This window comes from Vespa crabro, chromosome 1 (genome assembly GCF_910589235.1).
Source record: "Vespa crabro chromosome 1, iyVesCrab1.2, whole genome shotgun sequence".
In the NCBI taxonomy this organism is placed as follows: Eukaryota; Metazoa; Arthropoda; class Insecta; order Hymenoptera; family Vespidae; genus Vespa; species Vespa crabro.
In genome coordinates this window covers 18794058-18816951 of record NC_060955.1, presented here as the reverse complement: position 1 = coordinate 18816951, position 22894 = coordinate 18794058, and the positions used below count along the sequence as shown (strand labels likewise).

At 28.2% G+C, this 22894-nt stretch overlaps 4 protein-coding genes across 12 annotated transcripts; all 4 read right to left on the bottom strand.

Annotated features, from left to right (window-relative positions):
- Window positions 1–5418: 5418 nt before the first annotated feature.
- LOC124428180 lies at window positions 5419–10977 on the bottom strand. Its single transcript, XM_046971999.1, has 7 exons — window positions 10933–10977; window positions 8964–8982; window positions 8614–8761; window positions 8357–8542; window positions 8033–8273; window positions 5604–5693; window positions 5419–5523 (listed from the first exon to the last, which is right to left on the bottom strand). The coding sequence occupies exons 1-7, from the start codon at window positions 10975–10977 to the stop codon at window positions 5419–5421; spliced, it is 834 nt and encodes a 277-aa protein (XP_046827955.1).
- Window positions 10978–11960: 983 nt separating this feature from the next.
- Window positions 11961–12553, bottom strand: LOC124427653 (putative gustatory receptor 28b). Its single transcript, XM_046970851.1, has 3 exons — window positions 12424–12553; window positions 12248–12337; window positions 11961–12170 (listed from the first exon to the last, which is right to left on the bottom strand). Exons 1-3 carry the CDS (start codon window positions 12490–12492, stop codon window positions 12105–12107), a joined length of 225 nt encoding a protein of 74 aa, XP_046826807.1. The 5' UTR covers window positions 12493–12553; the 3' UTR covers window positions 11961–12104.
- Window positions 12554–14701: 2148 nt separating this feature from the next.
- LOC124421735 (helix-loop-helix protein 1-like) lies at window positions 14702–18065 on the bottom strand. 5 transcript variants are annotated; one of them, XM_046957295.1, is made up of 4 exons: window positions 17773–18044; window positions 16352–16429; window positions 16021–16164; window positions 14702–15734 (listed from the first exon to the last, which is right to left on the bottom strand). In XM_046957295.1, the coding sequence occupies exons 2-4, from the start codon at window positions 16417–16419 to the stop codon at window positions 15581–15583; spliced, it is 366 nt and encodes a 121-aa protein (XP_046813251.1). In that variant the 5' UTR covers window positions 16420–16429; window positions 17773–18044; the 3' UTR covers window positions 14702–15580. The 5 variants fall into 5 exon arrangements, with proteins under 5 accessions (XP_046813251.1, XP_046813268.1, XP_046813259.1 ...); XM_046957312.1 differs by having other exon boundaries at window positions 16021–16168; window positions 18013–18039; XM_046957303.1 differs by having other exon boundaries at window positions 16021–16429; window positions 18013–18065.
- Window positions 18064–22868, bottom strand: LOC124421714 (secretin receptor-like). 5 transcript variants are annotated; one of them, XR_006941716.1, is made up of 11 exons: window positions 22007–22868; window positions 21864–21934; window positions 21331–21749; window positions 21122–21216; window positions 20879–21044; window positions 20616–20772; window positions 20397–20527; window positions 20219–20310; window positions 19982–20120; window positions 19102–19887; window positions 18064–18881 (listed from the first exon to the last, which is right to left on the bottom strand). XR_006941716.1 is itself a non-coding variant. In XM_046957224.1 (11 exons), the coding sequence occupies exons 1-10, from the start codon at window positions 22075–22077 to the stop codon at window positions 19666–19668; spliced, it is 1563 nt and encodes a 520-aa protein (XP_046813180.1). In that variant the 5' UTR covers window positions 22078–22868; the 3' UTR covers window positions 18065–19227; window positions 19664–19665. The 5 variants fall into 5 exon arrangements, 2 of the variants coding, with proteins under 2 accessions (XP_046813173.1, XP_046813180.1); XM_046957224.1 differs by having other exon boundaries at window positions 18065–19227; window positions 19664–19887; XR_006941717.1 differs by having other exon boundaries at window positions 18066–18290; window positions 19013–19887.
- Between the last annotated feature and the right edge of the window lie 26 nt (window positions 22869–22894).

Genomic DNA, 22894 nt, shown 5'->3' with positions numbered 1-22894 from the left:
TGATATACAACAAAATATAATATTATATAAAACATTGTTTATTACGTACGATAAATTTTCGAATAAAGAAAGATTCCAGTTCATTCATTATGTCGTCGACGTTGTATTATAAATCGTATTATTGACAAATATTTCAGGTTTACCTCCAACTTGAATAAATATGACGAGGTAAGTAGTAATCGAACCGATCACCTACATATATATACACAGATATATTAAATTCGTATAAACTGAAAAAAAAAATGAATCAAATGTGTATTTTCAACTTACACTGTATATAAGCGTATGATTTAGATCGTAAAATCCGCAAACGGTAAAATTTAAACGATTTTGGATTAATTGAAACATAAAATCACGAATCTGAAAGAAACAAATAGAATTTATATATTTGGTATATATTCCAATATCAAGAACAAACGTCAATTATTTCCTACTTGATCGCGAAATTTTCTGCTGGTCGAAGGTTCATATAATTCATAAAGAATCTCTCCAGTATTCGCAGCATATATAAAAAATAAAAAAAACATTATTTACACATCTCAAATTTAAAAAAGATTGTACATTTTGTAAATATCAGATATATTGTTAAACAAAAAAAAGAATAAAAATTGTTGAAAAGAACATACTTCTTTAATTGTAGTCTCACATATATGCGCTTTTACGGAAATCATGATGGCAAAATAAAAAATCCAAGAGAAATGCATGTATAACTGTTTTATCCAATTGTTATATTTGTTTGTTATTAAGATAACGTAGAAATTGTATAACAATGTCGTGATATATAGGGCTGATGTAAATATGGATATAAGAATTTGTAATCCATAAGCCTCATTTACGATTCTGGCACATTTCATCAATTCCAAATGGATTTGTCTTGAATAAAAAAAAAATAGAAAATTGCTAAAAATCGGATAAGAATAATAAATCATTTAGGACTAATTGACAATGACTTACTTGACTCTTTTTAATTTGATAAGATTTTCATTCGTTTTGTAAGTTCCATAAACAGTAGATAACGAAGAATCATCTTCCCAGTTGTCCTTCATTTGAAGAACTCTCTTATGTTGTGGAGAATCAATAGTTGTTCTCAGCATGCTTTGCAATACAGCATTTAATTGACCAAACTTAATCTTTATATACCTATTTAAAGTCTCTCGTTAGTGTTTAATAATTGTTGACTTATTTTATAATAAATAAAAATATTGACTTACCTGATCCAAAAAATGAAAGTAAAGTCAATAATCAACATTACAAATGTAGTATAAAGGTCCGCGTAATACATCAGTAATATCAAACTATAGTTTAAATTTGACAATAATTTTATCTCAGAAAACCAAAAAAATTCAGCGGCAAATAAACCTAATATTACAGAGAATAAAAATACATTTGCAACACACAGATATCGAAAAACTGAAGAGTAATTTTCCGAAACATTTAGTTCATCTATTTCTCTTGTACAGGTCTCTAGTCGTTCTATAAACAATTTTATTCGCTGTAAAAATCAATCAATCAATCAATCTTAATAACACAATAATCACTTAAAGAAATTCTCAATAACTTATCGAAAAATTTCTACCTTTTTTCTCGTAATACCACTGAAGATAGCTATGATATAGATAAAACCATTATTAAAAAATCGCAATTTGGCAACTATCATTTTCAATTCTGTTCCTTGATATTCTATAAAATTATCAAGCATATTTTTCAACGTAAAAAATGAGGCACCATAGAAAGCAATACAACAAACGATATAAACAAAACCAATTATATGAATCGTTCGATTAACGAAGTATTCATATAAACCAGTGCAAAAGAATGAATTAACAATAATCAATGGCATGACGGAACGTTGAAATTCTTTTGATCGAAACATTTTAAAGATTCCTATAATTCTCCTTATTAATATTTACACTTTTCATCTCCTAATATAATTTTATAGCTTCTATTCTTATTTTCAAGCAACTCTTCGCTGAAATTCGCGAGCGATACTAATTCCTATTAGCAATTTCTCTTCCTATTATACTTGAGTGTTTTCATAATAGATATCATTATGCCTTTCAATAAAAACTAATAGTTTCCAACTCATCCTACTTCTTCCATCATGTTAAATATTTTCTTCGTCCTTGTCTTTTAATGAGAAACATTCATCGATATACTTACGCATTAGCTCTTTATCAAGTGAAAATCAATAAAAAATTATTTATAAAGCGAAACGTTATTTTGACCTTAACCGCCTTCATTATTAAAGTACCAAACGGATTAAAACATTTAATCTCCTTAACAAATTTTATTACATATAAGAAATTACTCGTAATATTATATAATAACACTTGTATAGTAAAATCGACAGAAGGATCATCGCAGTAATTTATGATTTTTCTTTTATAGCATCGGTTACTTGTATGATTATAACTATGTATGTCGTTATAATTCCAATACACTGAAGAATAAAAAAGATTATTAGATATTTTATTATTCTTTTACTTTTTACAATGAAGTTATCGTAAATAAATGTACCAACCGAACAAATGTGTTTGCAATTAAGATTATATAAACCGAATGCGGAATATAAATTACGACATTGCATCATTTGCAAAGAAAATATTTCTACCTTTAAAGAAAACAATATTAACTCAAATAAATTTTAAGGTATTCCGTATAAATATTAACCTCTTTTTGTATCTCGATATCTTTATTGTTACCATAAAATGTGTAAATAATTTCGCTGGTGCGTTCAGCCTAGAGAAAACAGAAAATAGTCATATAAATTGAATACTGAATCAATGTTCTCTCATACCTCTTTCGTTGTTTTGTCACAGATATAATTGACGATAAAGATCTTCGTACTATATTGTAAACAACACAAAATTGTTAGAATGAATTGAAAAGTCATTTTGTACGTTTCTTTCTCGTATACCACATAAAAACAGTATAAAACGTATATATATAGAAAAATACATATCGCAATTTCTAGGGATATCTGTATGCCGTACATATTACTAAGATTTTTGGATACTCTGTATAACTCCAGATGAACTTGTCTGTGAATATTAAACTTTCACGTATATTATAAAGAATACTTTATACTTTCGACTCACCTGATAGTTCGTAACAACGTTCTACTTCTATTTATTTTGTTACTCGAAATTTGTAATTGCAACTGCCTTTGTCTTAATGAGAGTGCAACGATAAATAAGTTTTTCGTATAGACAGAGAGAGATCGTTCCATAGAAAAGGAACCATCAGCTTCACGTAATTCCGAAGCAATAGAAGAAACAGATAGCACACTGGCATCGGCAAGAAGTTCGTTCGCTCGTTGAAATTCAGATTTGATGCATCTAAGTATTTCAAATATATCCATTTTATCACAATGAATGAAATTTAAAATCATTACGTACCTTACAACGGTAAGGAATTCGAAGACCAATAAAAATTCGATCATGAAAGAGTATATAAGTAAGAGAAAGTAAATTATTATGTACGATTTATAATTCGCTTGACCTGTTAAAATCTTTTTTAGAATAATTATCAACATGTAAAAAACCATGTAAATAATAACGATTACTAAGTCAATAATCGTTCTTTTGTAAATGTAGCTGAATGATGCCGACGAGCCTAAAGCTTGAAGCGTTTTGTCGATCTCGTTTATCCGTTTTGTACATAATTTCATCGCCTATTTATCATTCATTTCATTAAAATTACTAACAAATATTATAGAGTAAAATTGTCAATATTAATATATCGTAAAGAATTCTTAAACTCACCTTGCTGTGATATAATCCCATCAAAAGTATCACCAATATCACGATTTGATTACTAATAATTGGATAATAAGATATAGTTCTATCTAATTCAAATATTTTAACGTCCATATTCCATCTTTTATAATAAAACCAACTGACAGAATACAGACAGCAAAGTGACATAGAATAAAGGAAACTAAGTATTGGTCTTGAATGGCCTCGTGGAAATCCGAAAACATGCAATCCAAAGATATTGCTTAGAATATAGATTGGCCGTAAAATATCATCCATACTTCTCGATGGTGCTTTGTAAATTTTGAAGATACTTCTTATTTTCATTTTTTTTATAATTCTCTCAATTAAATTTCTCATAACAACTTTGTTGTCTCCTTTATAGTCGTCAACAATCGAAACAAGTTTGTTTGGATAATGGATAAATTAATTTTGAAAAGATCGAATTCTTTATGCTTTTCGTATCTGTTTTTTTCTCTTATTTTATAAAACACGAAGGTAGGATATCTCCGATGAGAAGCCTTCGAAGGATATTATGTTAATGCGTATGAATTTCTTGAGTATGTCGCTGTGAAACTCATTAAATTGATAACGCTGCCTATTTCGTTGATATATCTCTTTATCTTGAATAATTCATAGCCTAAGATGGTGGACGCATAAAAAGTCAAGTATCAAACTAGCTTAGGAAAGCTCAATAACATTTACTATTATATTATTTATCATCTTAATAATTTGTATAAAATAAGAATAAAATAACAATATTGAACATGATAATAAAACGATAGATAACAGTATTGAAAACGAAACTTTCTATTTATAAAAAAGATTACGTTGCACGTTTTTATCAAAATCGCTACAATGGGGCAATGAGGAACGATTAAATTGCATTTATTGCATTACTTAAAGTTCTTCTGTAGGAAAATTATTAATACGTCTGATCTTTCCTAATCGATTTGTTCAACTTTTACAAGATGTTAATGTGCAAATTAATTTTATTAACACTGACTAAGATTTTTGTATAGTGAGAAATCTAATAATTTAACATCATTCCAATATATTTAAAATTATCCAAGATTTTCGTAGATATATTGACAGCTAGCATTATGCTTATTTTATTATTTATTTGTTTTATCTATTAATCATGTATATGTTATTTCGATTTAATGAATATAAAATGAAAGTTGGATATGAGCATTGACGATGTCCGAGTGAACATTTCCACTTACGAAAAAATTATCAATAATGGAGAGAAAAACTGCTGAGAAGGTCCTATTATATTGCACATTTCTTAATTTCAGCGAAAAAATTGTAAATGATTTCATTGTCTTCGAAAACTAAAAAATGATTTATCTTATGCTCGACCTTAATTGTACATATCGAAAAACTTATTTCTTCAGTTGTCTTATCAGAAGTGCAACGAAAAAAAATCACTATGACAATGGTAGTGACAAAGAATTGAGCAAATCCAGCCAATTCGTATATACAAATTTCCATATTGCATTGACACTTTATAAATACATGTGCTACAAAAAAGTACATGATTTGGAAAAGGAGTATAAACGAATAACTGTAAATATTTAATGCTATAAAGATTACTAAGATATTTCAAACCTTATTATAGTTCTAAACGGATAATATAGTTCTAAGAATGATCTTAAATTTCTCAATCATTTTTAGTCGATGACGTCGAATTTTCATTTAAATCTTGTTTTGATACATTCCCAATTTGAATGAGAATAACGATATAAGTTATGACGGTATTGACCACCTAAAAATAATAAATATTAGCGGTCTATAATTTTAATATAAATCTAAAAATCGGTAACAAAAATGGTGCTTTGAACTTACATTACGTATCAATGTGTAATCGAGATCAAAAATGTCACAGCTTGTAAGGGTCAGGTGGTTTTGAATAAGCTGTAGAGTTAAATCACTAATCTGGAAGTATTGATAAATATTCGCTGATTGACGGTTCGTTCAATTCGTAAAGAATACCTCCGGTGTTCGTCGCATGTAAAGAAATAAGATATAACATGAATATTTATTTTATTCAGCCTTTGGTTGAAATTTCAGAAAAAAAATATAACGAATACTCATAAGGAACATATCTCGATAACAGTTCGTGAATATATATGCCTAATTATCCCGACCTTGATCGAAAAATGAAAAATTCGGTATAAAAGAGTAAAAGATTGAAGAAGTTCATTGAATCCGTAGTCATTATGAAACTGAACATATTGTAAGACTTAATAGTGATCAAAATTAAAGCTGTTGATGTAGAGAATAAAATATGTAAACTATAAATATCGTTTATATTTCTGGTACACTTAATTATTTTCAGATGTGTCTATTTTCAACAAAGAATGAAATATACAAAAAATTAATACATCTATTTTGTACAATTGCACTGTATAATAATTACCTCTTTATCTTTTTATCTTTATAACGTCTTCGTCCAATTTATACGTTCGATGAATATCATATGATATTCCTGATACATGACTCGTTGTTTCATATATTTTTCCTTCGAAAGATTCTTTTACATTGCGGCGAATATATAATAATCGTTAGCATGCTCTTTAGTACATTAGTTCATTCAATTGGCTAAATTTTACCTTTATGTAACTTTTTTTAAAACTCGTTAGAAACAGTATATTTAACAATTTCGCGATACTTAAAACAATTTATTTGTGTCATCCAAAATACAAAAATGAAATCAATGATTAATTGTATAATAACGGGATAACGGTATAGATAAACGTTTTCCAGTTATTCACCCGAATAGTAAGGTTTGCATATTAATTACTATCACATTTATTAATATGAAAAGAAAAAATAACATTATATAACAATGTTGCCAAAAACATTTAGACAAATTCATCGGAATATTTAGTTTTAATTTTCTGCAAAAAATAACGAAAAATGTTATAAGATAAATATATCAATAAGGTAAATAAATTACAAGTATGAAAATCTTCACCTTTCTTTTAAGAACACCAGCGATAATGGGGATGATATAGGATATATAACCATTGTAAATGTATAAGTGATGCGTCATTTGTATAAAGAATGGTTGTGTATTGTCATAAATAAATGTGAAAAATAAATATAGATAAATCTAAACGTGAAAAATGATAGAGAAGCAAGCATAAACTATATCAATCATATTAATATTAAAATCGATGGAATATTCTATTAGACCAGTGAAAGAAATCGAATTAATTATTATCAACGGTTTGATGTAATTTCGAAACTCCAGCGATAGAGACATTTTTAAATTTTGAATTCTTTATTTCTTCTCGAATAAAAAAACTAATTAGTACTTAAAATTCTTTGAAACGAAAAAATGAAAAAAATGCAAAACATTCTTTGTTTGCATATGACACTTACCACCTCTCACAGCACTTTGCTCGCATCATATCTGATTACATTCGTAATTGATATTGTTCTGATCTATCCTCGTTTAGAAATATTTTATTTTAGAAATATTTTTTTCTCATGCAATCAATCGATAAAACCCACTTGCTCATATTAGCTTCATATCACATAAAAATAAATTGAAAAATATGAAATACTTAAATATTATTTTTACTTGTTCCTATTTTTCTTGTTTTTTCACTTTTTCTTTATATCGATTTACAGAAAAGATAAAAATACGTGATATAAAAGAAAATATATTTTTGAATAAAACATTGTTTATTACGTGCGATATATTTTCGAATAGAGAACCAAATCATTCATTATTTCATCGACGTTGAATTATAAATCGTATTATTGACAAATATTTCAGGTTTACCTCCAACTTGAATAAATATGACGAGGTAAGTAGTAATCGAACCGATCACCTACATATATATACACAGATATATTAAATTCGTATAAACTGAAAAAAAATGAATCAAATATGTATTTTCAACTTACACTGTATATAAGCGTATGATTTAGATCGTAAAATCCGCAAACGGTAAAATTTAAACGATTTTGGATTAATTGAAACATAAAATCACGAATCTGAAAGAAACAAATAGAATTTATATATTTGGTATATATTCCAATATCAAGAACAAACGTCAATTATTTCCTACTTGATCGCGAAATTTTCTGCTGGTCGAAGGTTCATATAATTCATAAAGAATCTCTCCAGTATTCGCAGCATATATAAAAAATAAAAAAAACATTATTTACACATCTCAAATTTAAAAAAGATTGTACATTTTGTAAATATCAGATATATTGTTAAACAAAAAAAAGAATAAAAATTGTTGAAAAGAACATACTTCTTTAATTGCAGTCTCACATATATGCGCTTTTACGGAAATCATGATGGCAAAATAAAAAATCCAAGTTAAATACACATATAGTTGTATTATCCATTTGTCACCTATGTTTAAGTTAATGTACAGATTGTATGACAATGTCGTGATAAAAAGGGCCGTTGTAAATATGGATATAAGAATTTGTAATTCATAAGCCTCATTTATTATTCTAGCACATTTCATTAATTCCAAATGGATTTGTCTTGAATAAACAAAAATAATAGAAAATTGCTAAAAATCGGATAAGAATAATAAATCATTTAGGACTAATTGACAATGACTTACTTGACTCTTTTTAATTTGATAAGATTTTCATTTGTTTTGTAAGTTCCATAAACAGTAGATAACGAAGAATCATCTTCCCAGTTGTCCTTCATTCGAAGAACTCTCTTATGTTGTGGAGAATCAATAGTTGTTTTCAGCATGCTTTGTAATACAGCATTTAATAGACCAAACTTAATCTTTATATACCTACTTAAAGTCTCTCGTTAGTGTTTAATAATTGTTGACTTATTTTATAATAAATAAAAATATTAACTTGCCTGATCCAAAAGATAAATGTAAAGTCATTAATTAGCATTTCGATGACAGGAGAAAGGTCGGTATAATACAACTGCAAGAACGTATTATAATCTATGTCTGACAATATAACTGTTTCAGAAAACCAAAATACTTCGGCCACAGATAAACCTGATATTATAAAAATTAAAAATACTTTTGCGATACATAAATATCGAAAAAGTGAAGAATAATTTTCCGAAACGTTCAGTTCATTCATTTCTCGTGTACAAATTTCTATTCGTTCTATGAACAATTTTATACGCTATAAAAATCGATCAATAATACAGTAATTATTTAAAGAAACTCTTATTAACAAATGAAAAATGTCTACCTTTCTTCTCATAAAACCACTGAAAATTGATATGATATAAATAAAACCATTATTCAAAAATTGAAATTTACTAATTATTCTCATCAAATCTGTTCCATGATTTTTTGTAATTTTACCAATCACATTCGTTATCATAAACAATGAGAAACTATATAAAACAATACAACAAACGGCATAAACAAAACCAATTATATGAATCGTTCGATCAACGAAGTATTCAAAGAAGCCAGTGCAAACGAATGAATTAACAATAATCAATGGCATGACGGAACGTTGAAATTCTTTTGATCGAAACATTTTAAGTTCCTATAATTCTCTTTATTAATATTTACACTTTTCATCTCCTAATATAATTTTATAGCTACTATTCTTATTTTCAAGCAACTCTTCGCTGAAATTCACGAGCGAAACTAATTCCTATTAGCAATTTCTCTTCCTATTATACTTGAGTGTTTTTATAATAGATATTATTATGACTTGCAAAAAAAAATAATAGTTTCCAACGCATCCTACTTTCTCCATTATGTAAAATATTTTCTTCGCCCTTGTCTTATAACATAAAACATACATCGATATACATACGCTATACTTCGTTATCAAGTGAAAAATAATAAAAAATTGTTTATTATACGAAATGTTATATTGATTTTAACTCTCATCACTATTATCGTTGACAATTTAAACATTTTTTTCTCTCTATCATTTTATTAAATAAAAGAAATTAGTCATAATTTTTTATAATAACATTTGTATAGTTTCTAAAATTAACAGAATGAATGACGACCGCATTTATTCATAATCCTTTTTTATTGAATCGTTTACTTGTATCATAATAATTAAGTATGTCGTTATAATACCGATACATTGAAGAATAAACAAATGTATTTGTAATTAAAATTATATAAATCGAATGCAAAATATACATTACAATGATTGCATCATTTGCAAAAAAAAATATTTCTACCTGTAAAGAAAATAATATTAACTCATATAAATTTTAAGATATACCGTAAAAATATTAATCTCTTTTTATATCTCGATGTCTTTATTATTACCATAAAATATGTGAATAATTTCACTGGTGAGTTCAGCCTAGAAAAATAGTCATATAAAATACATATTTAAAAAAAATACACACTACAATCTTTAGAAATTTCTGTATAGCATACAATATTACTAAGATTTTCAGATAATCTGTATAATTTCAGATGAATCTATCTGTGAATATCAAATTTTGAATAATCAATAATAAAATGTATATTCTAAATTATACTTTCAATTGTTAGACTCACTTGATTGTTCGTAACAACAATCTATTTCTATTTATTTTGTTTCTCACAATTTATAATTATGACTGCGTTTACCCTAATAACGCTGCAACGATAAATAATTTTTTCGAATCTACAGGAACAGATCTCGTTCTATAGAAGAAAAATCATCAGCTTCTCTTTATCCAATTAATTCTATTGTACTAGAATAAATCAATAGAATGTTGACGTTACTAAGTCATTTGCTCGTTGAAATTCCGATTTCATGCATCTAAGTATTTAAAAGATTTGCAATTTATAACAATAATGAATTTATAGTTCAAATCATTACATACCTTACAACAGTTAGAAATTCAAAGACCAGTATAAATTCGACCATGAAAGAATATATATATACGAAGATGAAAACTACCATGGACGGGTTATAATTCGTTTGATGTGATAAAACCATACCGAGGATAGTTAAAATTAAAGAGAGAAAAAAATAAATAATTGCGATTACTATGCCTATAATCGTACTTTTATAAATGCAGTTGAATAATGCAGATGAGTCTAACGCTTGAAGTGTTTTGTCGGTCTCGTTTATCCGTTTTGTACATAATTTCATCGCGTATTTATCGTTCGATTCACAAAAATTACTGATAAATATAATAGAGTAAAATCATTAATATTAATATATCATAAAGATTTCTTGGACTCACCTCGTTCTGATATAATCGCATTATAAGTGTCACAAATATCACCATTTGATTAACAATAATTACAACATAAAATATAGTTCCGTCTAATTTATAGATATTAGTTTTGTTAATCCATCCTACATAATAAAACCAGCCGACAAAATACAGACAGTAAAGTGACATAGAATAAACGAAACTAAGTATCGGTCTTGAATTGCTATTGGAAAATCCAAAAACGTGTAATCCTTAAAATATAAATTGGGCGTAAAACATCGTCCATACTTATCGATGATATTTTATAAATTTTTAGAAATACTTTGAACTTTCTCTTTTTTATAATTCTCTTAATTAAATTTTTCATTAAGCAAACTTTGTCATTTTCTCTAATCGCCAACAATAGAATAAAATTTTGTTATGGATAATGAATAAATTAATTTGAAAAGACCATAATCTTTATCCCTTTCGTCTCTATTTTTTTCTCTTATTTTATGAAACACGAACGAAGGATATGTCCAATGAGATACCTTCGAAGAATAGTATGATAATGCGTATGAGTTTCTCTAATATGACGTTGTGAAATTCATTAAGTCTATAACGCTGTCTATTTCGTTGATATCTATCGTTATCTTGAATAATTTCTATTAATGTCTAAGACGGTGAAACAATAAAGAATCCAATATTATAATTTAGCTAAAATATATTCAATACTTCTCACTATTCTATTTTATTCTCACTATTATATTATAAAGAATAATATAATAAAAACAAAATAAAAACCTTTAACATAAAAAAAAATAATGATAATAATATTGACAAGGAATTTTTATAGGTACAAAAAGAATATTATACGTTATATACATTTATCAAGGTCACTATAATAGGTCAATGAAAAATGATTAGAATGAATTTCTATATTAGCTTTATTTTATTCTATTAAAAATATTATCTATATGATCTATATAATCAATCATATTAACTATTCGATTATGTGATTAATATATGTACTTTGTTATATTCATCTTGCAAAAAATATTATAATAAAAGTAGTATTCCAAGATCGTAGTATAGAGATTAATAAGAAATTAATCACTTTAGTATGTATAGTCTGTGTTTTGAGTATGCTTCTGTGAAAATCAATAAAACGACTAGCCTTTTCTTATTATCGTGACCAACTTTTATATGATATTTAAATTTCATTTTGTCACCGGATCAGACATTTGTATCATAATAGTCAAATATGTCATCATCACCCCAACGCACTGAAAAAAATCAACGAGCTTTATAAAATTTTTGAAATTTATGTAAATTCTTATTTTTACTTATTTATTATACTAACCGAGTATATGTACTTTCGATTGAATGAATATAAACCAAAAGTGGAATACGTCGATTGACAATGTGCCATTTGCAGAGTGAACATTTTCACCTACGAAAAAAAATGGATTTCTATTTTTTTAAATCATCGATTATAAAAAATTGTCTATAATAGCATAAAAAAAAAATAAGACAAACCTCTTGCTGTATTATATAATCTGTATTTTCTGCATAAAATGTATAAACAATTTCATTGATTTTCTCCATCTAAAAAATGATTTATGGTTTCTACAATTATTATTGTACTTATCAAAACACTTACCTTTTGAGTTGTATCGTCGCAGGTGTAATTAATAAAAATCACTTTGCATAAAGAACTAAAGAAGAAATAAGGTACCGAACCCATTTGTTTAAGCAAAATATCTGGACTATATTCAAACTTTTTAGTAGTAATGTATGTACTATAAAAAAAGCATGTGTTGTAAAAAAAGTACAAACAAATTATTATAAATACTTGAATGCCATAAAGATCATTAAGATTTTTCGACACTTTGTAGAGTTCCAGATGTATCTGCCTAAGATAATCATAAAATTTATCACATTAATTATTTAGTTGATTAATTAATTTATTTATTTATTTGTTATCAAAGGAACAAATAATGAACGAACCTAATAGTTTGGAGCAATCGTCTGCTTCTGAATATTTCCTGATTGCTAACATCCAAACGTGAATTTATTCTTTGCGACGATGGTAGAACTTTAATGAACCTTCTAAGGGACTTTTTTGTTCCTTTATATTTAATCAATTCCATTGCAATGGAAGTACATGGTAGAACGTTAATATCACTCAAAAGATCACTTGCTCGTTCAAGTTCGGATTCAATACATCTATCAATTCGCAAAAATTAAAATTATATGTTAACGAACTATGAATCAGGTGCAATCATACAAATTCGTTGATTACGTACCTTACCATTGTCAAAAAATCCATAGTTACCGTAGATGCAACGATTTCACCGTATACGTGTATAATAACAATCGACAGGACAAAAATTATTTTTATAATTTCGGAACCGTTGAAGGTTATAATATAATCAAAATAGATTAAAATGACGAAAAAAATTACAAAGAATATCAATTCTATCATCGTTCTAACATAAATCTTATGAAATCGTGAATTGGAACCAAGTGCTTGTAAAGTCTTATCAATTTCTTCGAGTCTTCTAACCGAATTTTCCCATAACTGTTATGAATTATTTCATAAGCATGATTACTTATAATTTATTTATAAAAAAAAAAAATAAAAAGGAAAAAAAAAGATGATAAACAATCGTAAGATTTACCTGATCTTTAAATAAGCCTGTAACAATCGAAATAATGATTATGAAATTGTTTAAGAGAAACATAATATAAAATTGAGTGTTATCTAATTCCATTATTCGTTGTTTAGGCGATATGTATTGCCAACTAATTAAATGGAGCACGAAAAGAACTATGGAGTAAATCACATTGAGTTTGATACTTCTCCATCCAGAAGGAAATCTTAAAACACGTATTCCAAGGATGTAACTTAGAATTCGATAAGGTCGTAAAATATTCTTCAAGGTCTTCGAAGAACTTTTATCCATTTTCGAGATATTCTTTTTTACTCTCTTTCCGTCTTCTAATTCTCTTAATTAATTCTCTTGTAATTATCGAATTATCCAACCGATGATTTCAACAATAGAGTTAATAAAGAATAAAAATGATATAAATTATATATACGAAGAAATAGGATACTTCGTAATAATAACGACACGAATAAAGTCGACGGTCAAGCGACTTCGATGGATAATATTCTAATGCGTTCTAGTTTCTTCGATAAATTATGTTATGTTCCGACTCAGTGAACTTGGTAGTATAGTAATGATAATGTGTTAACTTGTAAAAGTGTCTGTGACTGACACAGATATAAGACAATATTAAACGTACACTTTATTCGTGTTTATTAATGTTATCACATTTTCATATACTAAGGAAGATCCTATCTTATTATTTAATCTTCTAATTCAAATAATCGCAATAAGGGAAAACGATGACGGTGCATTTTATAAACAAAAACATACAATCGTAAATATCTATGACACTTGTAATATTTACGAAACATAAACTAAATAAATTTTAAAACTCCTCCTTGTGTCTCCCTCCTTCTATAGAGAAAACGATATATAAGGATTATATTGTCTCACGATCAATAAGGGGATGTTGGATGTAAACTAACTCGGGATAAAGGGATCTTTTTTTTCTTTGTTATTGCAATTTGTTTTATTCTATCAGTTGGGCCAATGATGTTATATCTCATTATTATTTATTTTTAATGCAAATTAATGCACATATTTTTTCATTTTATTTTTTAGATATTACATCCTTATATATATATATATATATATATATATATATATATATATATATATATATTTCTACCATTGCACCGTTTTATACATGCTATCGAATAAGCCTAAATTTATTTGTACAAATTACCCACTTTCGCAAGACTTATATAAATATATATGTATATATCATCTAATCTCTAACGCACGAATGTTACAAATTAAATAACAAAAAGATAAATGAATTAATAAATCCTATGAAATTTTTAACTTTTTCAAATCGTTTTTAAACAATTTATTATAATCGAATCAGATACATTTGCGAATATATTTATATCCAATTCTATTTATTTGATTATAATCGAATTGAACTGAATTGAAATTAATTAGAATTGATTAATGATCGATAGATTACGTCAAGATCTGGACGAATTCGAGAAAAAAAAACGACGAACGAGAGATAGTATTCGGAAATCGAAAACGAAATGGATGTCCGACGATGCGTGAAGTTGCCTTCCACGATAATCCTATTTCTTTTCACTTACGTTAGAGAACAGATGTAGGAAAAGGTTCGCACTGCGTAAAAGGGACAGCGTTACTCAACGAGAGAGTGGCTAAAAAGGGAGAAGAGAGCATGATCCCGTGGGATTAGGAAAGCCGAAATAGTTTCCGATTCTGGTCGAACGCTAATCCTCGTTACTGAATAGCTTTGAGCGATTGAATGTGATAATTCGATGAAATACTATCACATAGCGCCATCATTTATATATATATATATATATATATATATATATATATATATATATAATAATCGAATTTTATTAGGGACCTGATTCTCTTGACCCTTAACCTAAGCCATTTTTTTTCTTTCTTCCTTTTTTATCATTCTTTCAATGAACGAACTTTGTGAAAACATCGAAAACGAGTTTTTTTAATTGAATCGAAAAATGAATTTCATTTGAGACATCTTTGATATTATATCGTCCCTATGCTTCGAGAACATGATTGAGATAAGCGATGTAACAGATGGCAAGTCGCAGAATTTCTATCTTGGAGAGTTTCTTGTCCGGTGGCAAAGTCGGTAGTAATTTCCTTAGCTCGGCGAAGGCCAAATTGAAAGCTTCAACCCTGACCCTTTCTCTGCGATTATAATTATGAAATAATTGCCAATCGTTTCGTGAATGATCCCTCCATTCGTATACTATACATTATTACGTGTAAATGTGAAAATCCGAATAACTTCGTTAATAATTAAATTTTTTTATATAGATCATATAGATATATTTACATATTAATATATATGTGAATACACATTTTTAAATTGATTACCAAATTTTTTCTTCGCAAATAATTTTATAATTTTAATGAAATATTTGAAATAAATAGAACACTAAATTGATAAAATAGAAAGAGAAAAAGGCCTTACCTCGTTGCGTGTGCCGTTCGATATTTCTGCGTGGCTCTTCGACGCCGGCGCCTTTCTTCCCGTGAAAGGGTTCCCGAACCTGGAGCACCACCGCCCACACCATTGACAACGACACCATGTCCACCATTCGCCATAGAATTTTCTCTGTCTCCGATCGAAAATTTCAAAAATCGTTATGACTTCTTCATTTGTTAAAACTTGAGAATTATCATCCTTTCTCTCTCTCTCTCTCTCTCTCTCTCTCTCTCTCTCTCTCTTTTTCTTTCTCTTTATCAGTCAAGTACGAAGGAAGAAATGAAAAAGCCAAACGACACCTGTAACACGTTCTTACCTTCTGTGTATTTGAATATTTTGCTTGCAACTGTCGGTGATCGGTAGCAACGCACCTCTTTCCATCATCGATTGAAATCTGATCATCGAGAAAGTTTTTTTCAGATTTTTCGTTTTTTTCAAGCTTTTTTTAAATCTTAACTTTTAGAAAAATCTATCAAAATTATTTATTACGCTGAACGGTAATTAATGTCAGAATTTTAATAATAAAATGGATATATAATTAAATAGAATCAAAGTTTTTTGAAATTTTTCAAACTTTCAATAAAATATACTTTGGGGGTTAACCAATAAATAATATCGTAATTGATAATAAGTAATAATAATAAATAATGTTTTATAATATAATAATAACTAATTACTGTCCAATCGAATGATTAGATATAATAAACTTGTTCGTATAATAAATTATTGTATTTTTTGTATAATATTTTTTTGTTGTATAACAACAATTTGTTGTATAATAAATTATTTTTCAAGATCAAATATCAAAATTTTCGTGAAATACGTCAAATCGTTAATATCGTTAATACGAGCAAATAATTAAATAACTGATCTATTAATTTCATCAGAAGAGAACTAAGAAAGGATTCGGATATAGAATATTGGATAGTTAGCGAAGAACTTGAACTAAACGAGTTCGTCAAATATTTGCCGAAAAATCGTCGTGGGGTGAATAAATGTGTGGAAAAGCGAAGATTCGATCGTAGGAGGGAAAAGAAGAGCAATGGAAGTCTCAAGGGTATCTTAAATTTCTCACTGCCAGATTCGTTTGGAAGAACGGTCCTTTGCGAGATTCGATTGAGATTCGTTCGGTCTTCGAAGATCTCAAAAACTGTATAATTCAGAACGATGAAAAACATGCGACGTTTTCCTTTCTCCTCGTTTCTCCTTTCGTTTTATCTAACGTTAACGGTAGAGGACAGAAAAAAGGCCAAAGGTTTCATTAACTATTTACCAAAAAACAACCCTCGCGTCTCGTTCGAAACGACTTCTTCGCGGTAAACAGCCAATTCGTATGTCCGAATCTTTCGGATCTTTCTTCAATAATTTAAGAGATTCGGTGCGGATTGAGCTTTACTTCCTTTTCTTTTTTTTTCTGTCTATTTAAACTGATCAGTTCACATTCGATTTTCATCGGGTTTTGTTACAAAATTTTCTTTCTTATCACTCGTTCAATATGTATTACTTCGCGTGATAATAATCATTTAATCACAAAATAGGTGTAAATGATCATAGGAGAAATTAGATGATAATAAGAAGAAGGATGTATATAAGTAAATATTTTTTGATTAATTAGAATCACATTAAAATAGAAATCTCTGCGAATTTTGATAAACACCGTTTAAAAATCATAAAAACAAATTGTAAATAAAGTAAATCAATGAAAATATCTAAGCGATCATTATTATTGATAATCACCTGTGTGAATGAACGAAATTGTGCTAACTTGTAGTCCAATTAAAACGTCACTTTCACTAAAATCTTTCAATAAATTGTTTGAAAAACAATCACTTTATTATCTTAAAGACACAATACACTAATAAAAGAAAAACCTTTCGTACAACGAACTCGATGAAGACTACTAGAAGATAGTCGAGCAAAGTTAGCTGGACCAGAATCTCTACGATCGGTCGTCGAAAATGTTCAATTTAGACTCACCCTTCCACCCTCTCTCTCTCTCCCTCTCTCTCTCTTTCTCTCTCTCTCTCTCTCTCTCTCTCTCTCTCTCTCTCTCTCTCTCACTATATATATATCTCTCTCTCTTCAACCCCTAACTCCCCCTTTTCCTTATCGAACCACGCCTCTCCCTGTTCTCCCTCTTTCCATCTTCGAACTCTCTCCTATTCGTCGGGAAAACGCAGCATCCCTTGGTTTCCAATGGGAATCCGAGAATCTAGTGAGAGTACACGCCTTCTTTCGTTCCATACGCCATTCTACTTTTAAAGTTGCAATGATGATACTCAATTTTCTTGTCAAATAGAAAATTATTTGCTTGTATTGAAAAAAGATTCGCGCGAAACACACGCATACAAATTTCAATCGCATTAATTTTTGTTCAAATTTTCTTTACAACAATATCAATTTAAATTTATTTAAATGATCTAAATAACATCGACAAATTTTCTGACGTCGACAGTTTTAATTGAAGATATTATGCAATAACATTGGAAGTATTATTTTTGATTGTGATCATTTTACTAAAATAACTGTTAAACGACAATAGCAGCATTTCTTTTATCGAGCTTTCAAGGAGCTGTCGTTTTACAAGAAGATTCTCAGTATTATTACTATGGACGCAGATGTGCCACGTTGGCCACCTGATCCTTCGGAGAAATCCATACTCGTTGCGTAGATACGTTCTCCCTCTACCATTCTCTGGCTCGTTTTTTTTATTTGATATATGTACCTTCTCTAATAATAATTTCAAAACTTGTTTGAATAATAATAAAAATTTAATACAAGTACTAATCAATATATTCCATTAATTAGCTATTAGACTTTTTTTCTCATCTTGTTCTATTTAATATCTGATAAAAATTGTATAAAAAAAAAAGAAAAGAAAAGAATTAAACAAACTTTAAACGACACAAAAGTATGTTATTAGACGATATGCATATTTGTATATTGTGGTTTGCCCATAAAAAAAATTAAAAATTACTGAGGTTGGTCAAGGCACGTGTCGAGTCAAACAAACACGTGCACATCCTAACGCACCCTTTTCCTATAACAAAAATTGAGGACGCTTACACGGCACGTGCTGAAGTCATCATCACCTTTTCAAATTCTTTTCGTGTCATGAGATAGTTCACACCTCGTTACTTCCCGGCTACAAATAACCCCTTTTTCTTTATTCCACTTTATGCTTTTGTATATCTACAAATCATGCTACAAATAATTTTCATCCATTCTAATCACTTTTCTAATAATAATCATTTTTTTTTATTTTTCTTTCTTTTCTTCATCGAAGAGAAATATCGCAAATAAACAGAAACGTGAAATATACGCTGAACTGTAAATATATATATATAGGTACAGAAATTATAAGTATACAATTTTACAAAGTCAAGCTAACTTTTCTACAAAATCGATCTAATTAATCGATATCTTTAAACAATAAAAATAATAAGAATAAGAATAATAATCATTCTACAACGTTACATGTATATCACGTTACGTTTATATCACGTTTTTAGATGAATTTTTATATACTAAAAATCGTGATATTTTTATATACGTGTAATTTCTCTACTATATATCTAGCATAATAACTAGATTTAGATATGTAAATAAACCTTGTTACGTATATTACTTTCAAACGGTGGATAAATGTTTTGTTGTACTTTCTGAAAAATTCAAATCATCGCAATCGTGCCGACGAAAAACGCATCGCGTTTGATTCTGCGAGATTTTGAAAAAATCACGATGAATTGGTGTAAGAGAATCCTTTTTCGAACGCCGAGCCTTCCATGCTCGTCTAGCTTCTGCCCTTACCTCACCGTTTAGTAAACAATAAAGCAGAGCTACGAACGCTCCCTGAAAGTAAAGATAAAATCAATCATATTATAAGTGTGTTACATTTCATATAAACTTGTAATAGAAAAGTCAATATTATTGTAATAATAAATACCTGAAAAGATGCGAATAGTTGATCGCAAAATAACCATACTAATTCAATATAATTATCCTTTTGATAAGAAAGTCCCAAAAAAAGGGTATAATGAGCACCAAATAATGGTACCAAAATCAGAGTCGATTTTGCCCATCTTCTATTTAATTAATATTATCGATTATAGATATATTTAATCAAAGACTCAATGAAATATTATCAAATTTAATTCCTTGATAATAATAATTGATAACTCACCTATACTGCATTTTTTTATGTTGCAAATGTACAGACGTCTTCAATTTTATGAGAAGCACTCGAACGATATTAACGAATAGTCCAAAATTGAACTATAATATAACAAAAACAAAAAAGTAATACTTCAGTAAAAAAAATTATTCTGCTTCTATAATTGACTATTATTTAATAGACGTACCAAAATGGATATCACTATTGGTATTCTTACGATAAGAAAGAAGGAAGGATTATGATGAGTGGTCCAACAAAGAGTATCCTCAATAGTTGCACGAATTATTACCCATGGTATAACTATCAAGCCCGGTAATCCTATCAAAAAATTATAATTGATAATAAATAAAAAAAAATATATATGTATATATATTTTTTCTTTTAATAAATAATACAAATTCCTTACCCCATCCTAAAAGTATGTAAGAAGTAATCGCAGTAGTATCGGTACAAAGTGCCAAGAATATTAAATTATGAAGATAAAGTCCTTCCATGAGTATCCAAGCATAATTGGCTACGATAAAGTACTGCCACATACTTGTAATAATTTTACATGCCCACGTCTACGTTTGAGAATCCATTAACAATGTATGTAATTACTATTTTTAAACATAAAAAACAAAAACAAAAAAAATCACAAATCTCTGAATCAATTTCATTAATACTTACGTTTCGTTCTCTTATTAAAACACCATCACCATTAGCTAAAACTATATCCCATGCCAAACCTATACCATCGACAAAGACCCATTCCTTGAGAAGAGCCATAAACGCTCTCATCATGAACGACATGAATAAATGCATATGAAGTCTGTTTCTCGGATTTCTAAGTTTTCTATCACAAATAAAGACACGACATACTGTCCGAAATAAATTTTTAATTAAAAAATTTTCTGAAAAATATATACGAACCTGAGTACAGTAAAAACGGTCATAGCAACGAGCAGTGTTGCGAAAGACGAGGCATATCCGATTTGAGACACCGTTTTAATTATCGGTAACCATTTCTATATAATAAAAAAGAAAAATAGGATAAAAGAAAATATATATAACAATTAAAAATTAAAATTCATTCACGTGTTTAAATTTTTAATTTGTATAAAAGAAATATAAATTCTTACGCCCACTAACGAAGTATTTTCCAATTTCACATATTTCCAAAAATATCCTGTACCTACATTATTCGAGCGTATACAAAGAGTATAATTACTCCAAGCGACACTTTGATCATTTATATACCATTGACCATTAGCAAGACATAATTTGCTCGCTATCGCAGACGTATTAAAGGACGAAGTAATCCATTCCTTCAAAATATTCGATTCGTTGTTCAACATATCCGTAGATTCTTTTAAAGAGTGTGCTGAAGAAGAAAAAAGTACATCGTAAGACGTTCCTAAAATTAATCCCGGTGGACAAGGAAGGATAGCTGTTCGAGAAGCAAGTGTACGTGGCCAACATAGTAATCCATCGAAGGTCGGAGGACATTGCAAAATTTCTTTATCGATTTTCATTCCTGTTTCGTCCTCACTTTGACTACCTGCACGTGTATAATATTTTTGTTGACAGGTGTCATCACGGTTTTTTATTTTCCTTTTTAATTTATATATATAATATAACAAATATAACAAAATGTAAACTTTTCAAAAATCACCATTTTTGAAGAGTCGCTCGCAAATGTCCTTTTGTTCAGTCAAATATCGTTCCAACATTTCTTCCACCATTCTAAAATACGATTATACGAAATAATATCTATAATATGAATTGTTTTCAAATATAAATAAAATATTTACGTACACGTCTATTTGATAAATTTTTGGAATATCTATGTAATCTATTTTTCGTTCTTTTCTTGATGAACTATCCATGATTTTAATTAATATTTGTGAAGATAAAGAATGGAGGTTGAACTATCCCGCTGCACGGATTTCAAGTGTTTGAACCGCTCGACAATTTCGATATCCCTTCGTGAAAGTGCGCGCGCGTATCAATCGACTAACATAATATCTATGTATGTATTTATGTATATGTTCGCCAAGTAGTTTTCTAAAAGCATTTTAATCCAATTAAATTGCACATCGTTTACACGTGATTGTTGTTCCTTTGCATCGCAAACATAAACTTTTCAAAATAACAGCAATCGCACAATGGAATTTTTATGGACAGTGAATAAGTACTTGTTATTTTCAAAAGTACTTAAATAAATCAATTTTCATAAGATCGATCAAACCTTTCGCCACGTGCTTCTATTACTTCCTTTAAATGTATATTATTTTTGATATTGATTATGTGTCATATTACAGGATATTCAATATCTTTGATGTGCTCATACATTTTATACACAAAAACACTGTTATTGATTAATATCATATATCTTATAAAAGAAGAAAATAACAATTTATTATTATCATTCAATTTATTACATTGCAATGTAACAATTCATTTTTAATTATTTACCATCTTATCGATAGAAGTTTCGTATGAAATTTCTACCCTACCAACAGTCTAATGAATAACTCTAAAAATTACCGATAGCTCTTGATAAAATAGGAATGATCTTTTACTGATTTATCGACCATGTAAAAATATAAAAGAGCGAATTAAAAGGTCTATTCGAATTAAAATTATATACATATAAATCAGTTTCGCGAATTATCATAGTTGATTAGAATAGAAAAAAAAGAT

What these genes read in the sequence shown, in the direction of transcription:
- LOC124421735 (XM_046957285.1), bottom strand. Translation starts at nt 16,437, where the DNA reads ATGATCAGATTTCAATCGATGATGGAAAGAGGTGCGTTGCTACCGATC. An exon ending in AATATTCAAATACACAGAAG is followed by an intron (nt 16,165 to 16,351) that starts GTAAGAACGTGT and finishes GATCGGAGACAG; the next exon opens with AGAAAATTCTATGGCGAATG. An exon ending in CGAACGGCACACGCAACGAG is followed by an intron (nt 15,735 to 16,020) that starts GTAAGGCCTTTT and finishes TTATAATCGCAG; the next exon opens with AGAAAGGGTCAGGGTTGAAG.
- LOC124421714 (XM_046957217.1), bottom strand. Translation starts at nt 22,077, where the DNA reads ATGGATAGTTCATCAAGAAAAGAACGAAAAATAGATTACATAGATATT. An exon ending in AAAATTTATCAAATAGACGT is followed by an intron (nt 21,935 to 22,006) that starts GTACGTAAATAT and finishes ATCGTATTTTAG; the next exon opens with AATGGTGGAAGAAATGTTGG. An exon ending in TTACATACTTTTAGGATGGG is followed by an intron (nt 20,528 to 20,615) that starts GTAAGGAATTTG and finishes ATTTTTTGATAG; the next exon opens with GATTACCGGGCTTGATAGTT.
- LOC124428180 (XM_046971999.1), bottom strand. Translation starts at nt 10,977, where the DNA reads ATGGTGATATTTGTGACACTTATAATGCGATTATATCAGAACGAG. An exon ending in GTGAGACTGCAATTAAAGAA is followed by an intron (nt 5,694 to 8,032) that starts GTATGTTCTTTT and finishes CAATACTTCCAG; the next exon opens with ATTAGTGATTTAACTCTACA. An exon ending in ATTACACATTGATACGTAAT is followed by an intron (nt 5,524 to 5,603) that starts GTAAGTTCAAAG and finishes TATTATTTTTAG; the next exon opens with GTGGTCAATACCGTCATAAC.
- LOC124427653 (XM_046970851.1), bottom strand. Translation starts at nt 12,492, where the DNA reads ATGGAGAAAATCAATGAAATTGTTTATACATTTTATGCAGAAAATACA. An exon ending in ATTATATAATACAGCAAGAG is followed by an intron (nt 12,338 to 12,423) that starts GTTTGTCTTATT and finishes TTTTTTTCGTAG; the next exon opens with GTGAAAATGTTCACTCTGCA. An exon ending in ATCGAAAGTACATATACTCG is followed by an intron (nt 12,171 to 12,247) that starts GTTAGTATAATA and finishes GATTTTTTTCAG; the next exon opens with TGCGTTGGGGTGATGATGAC.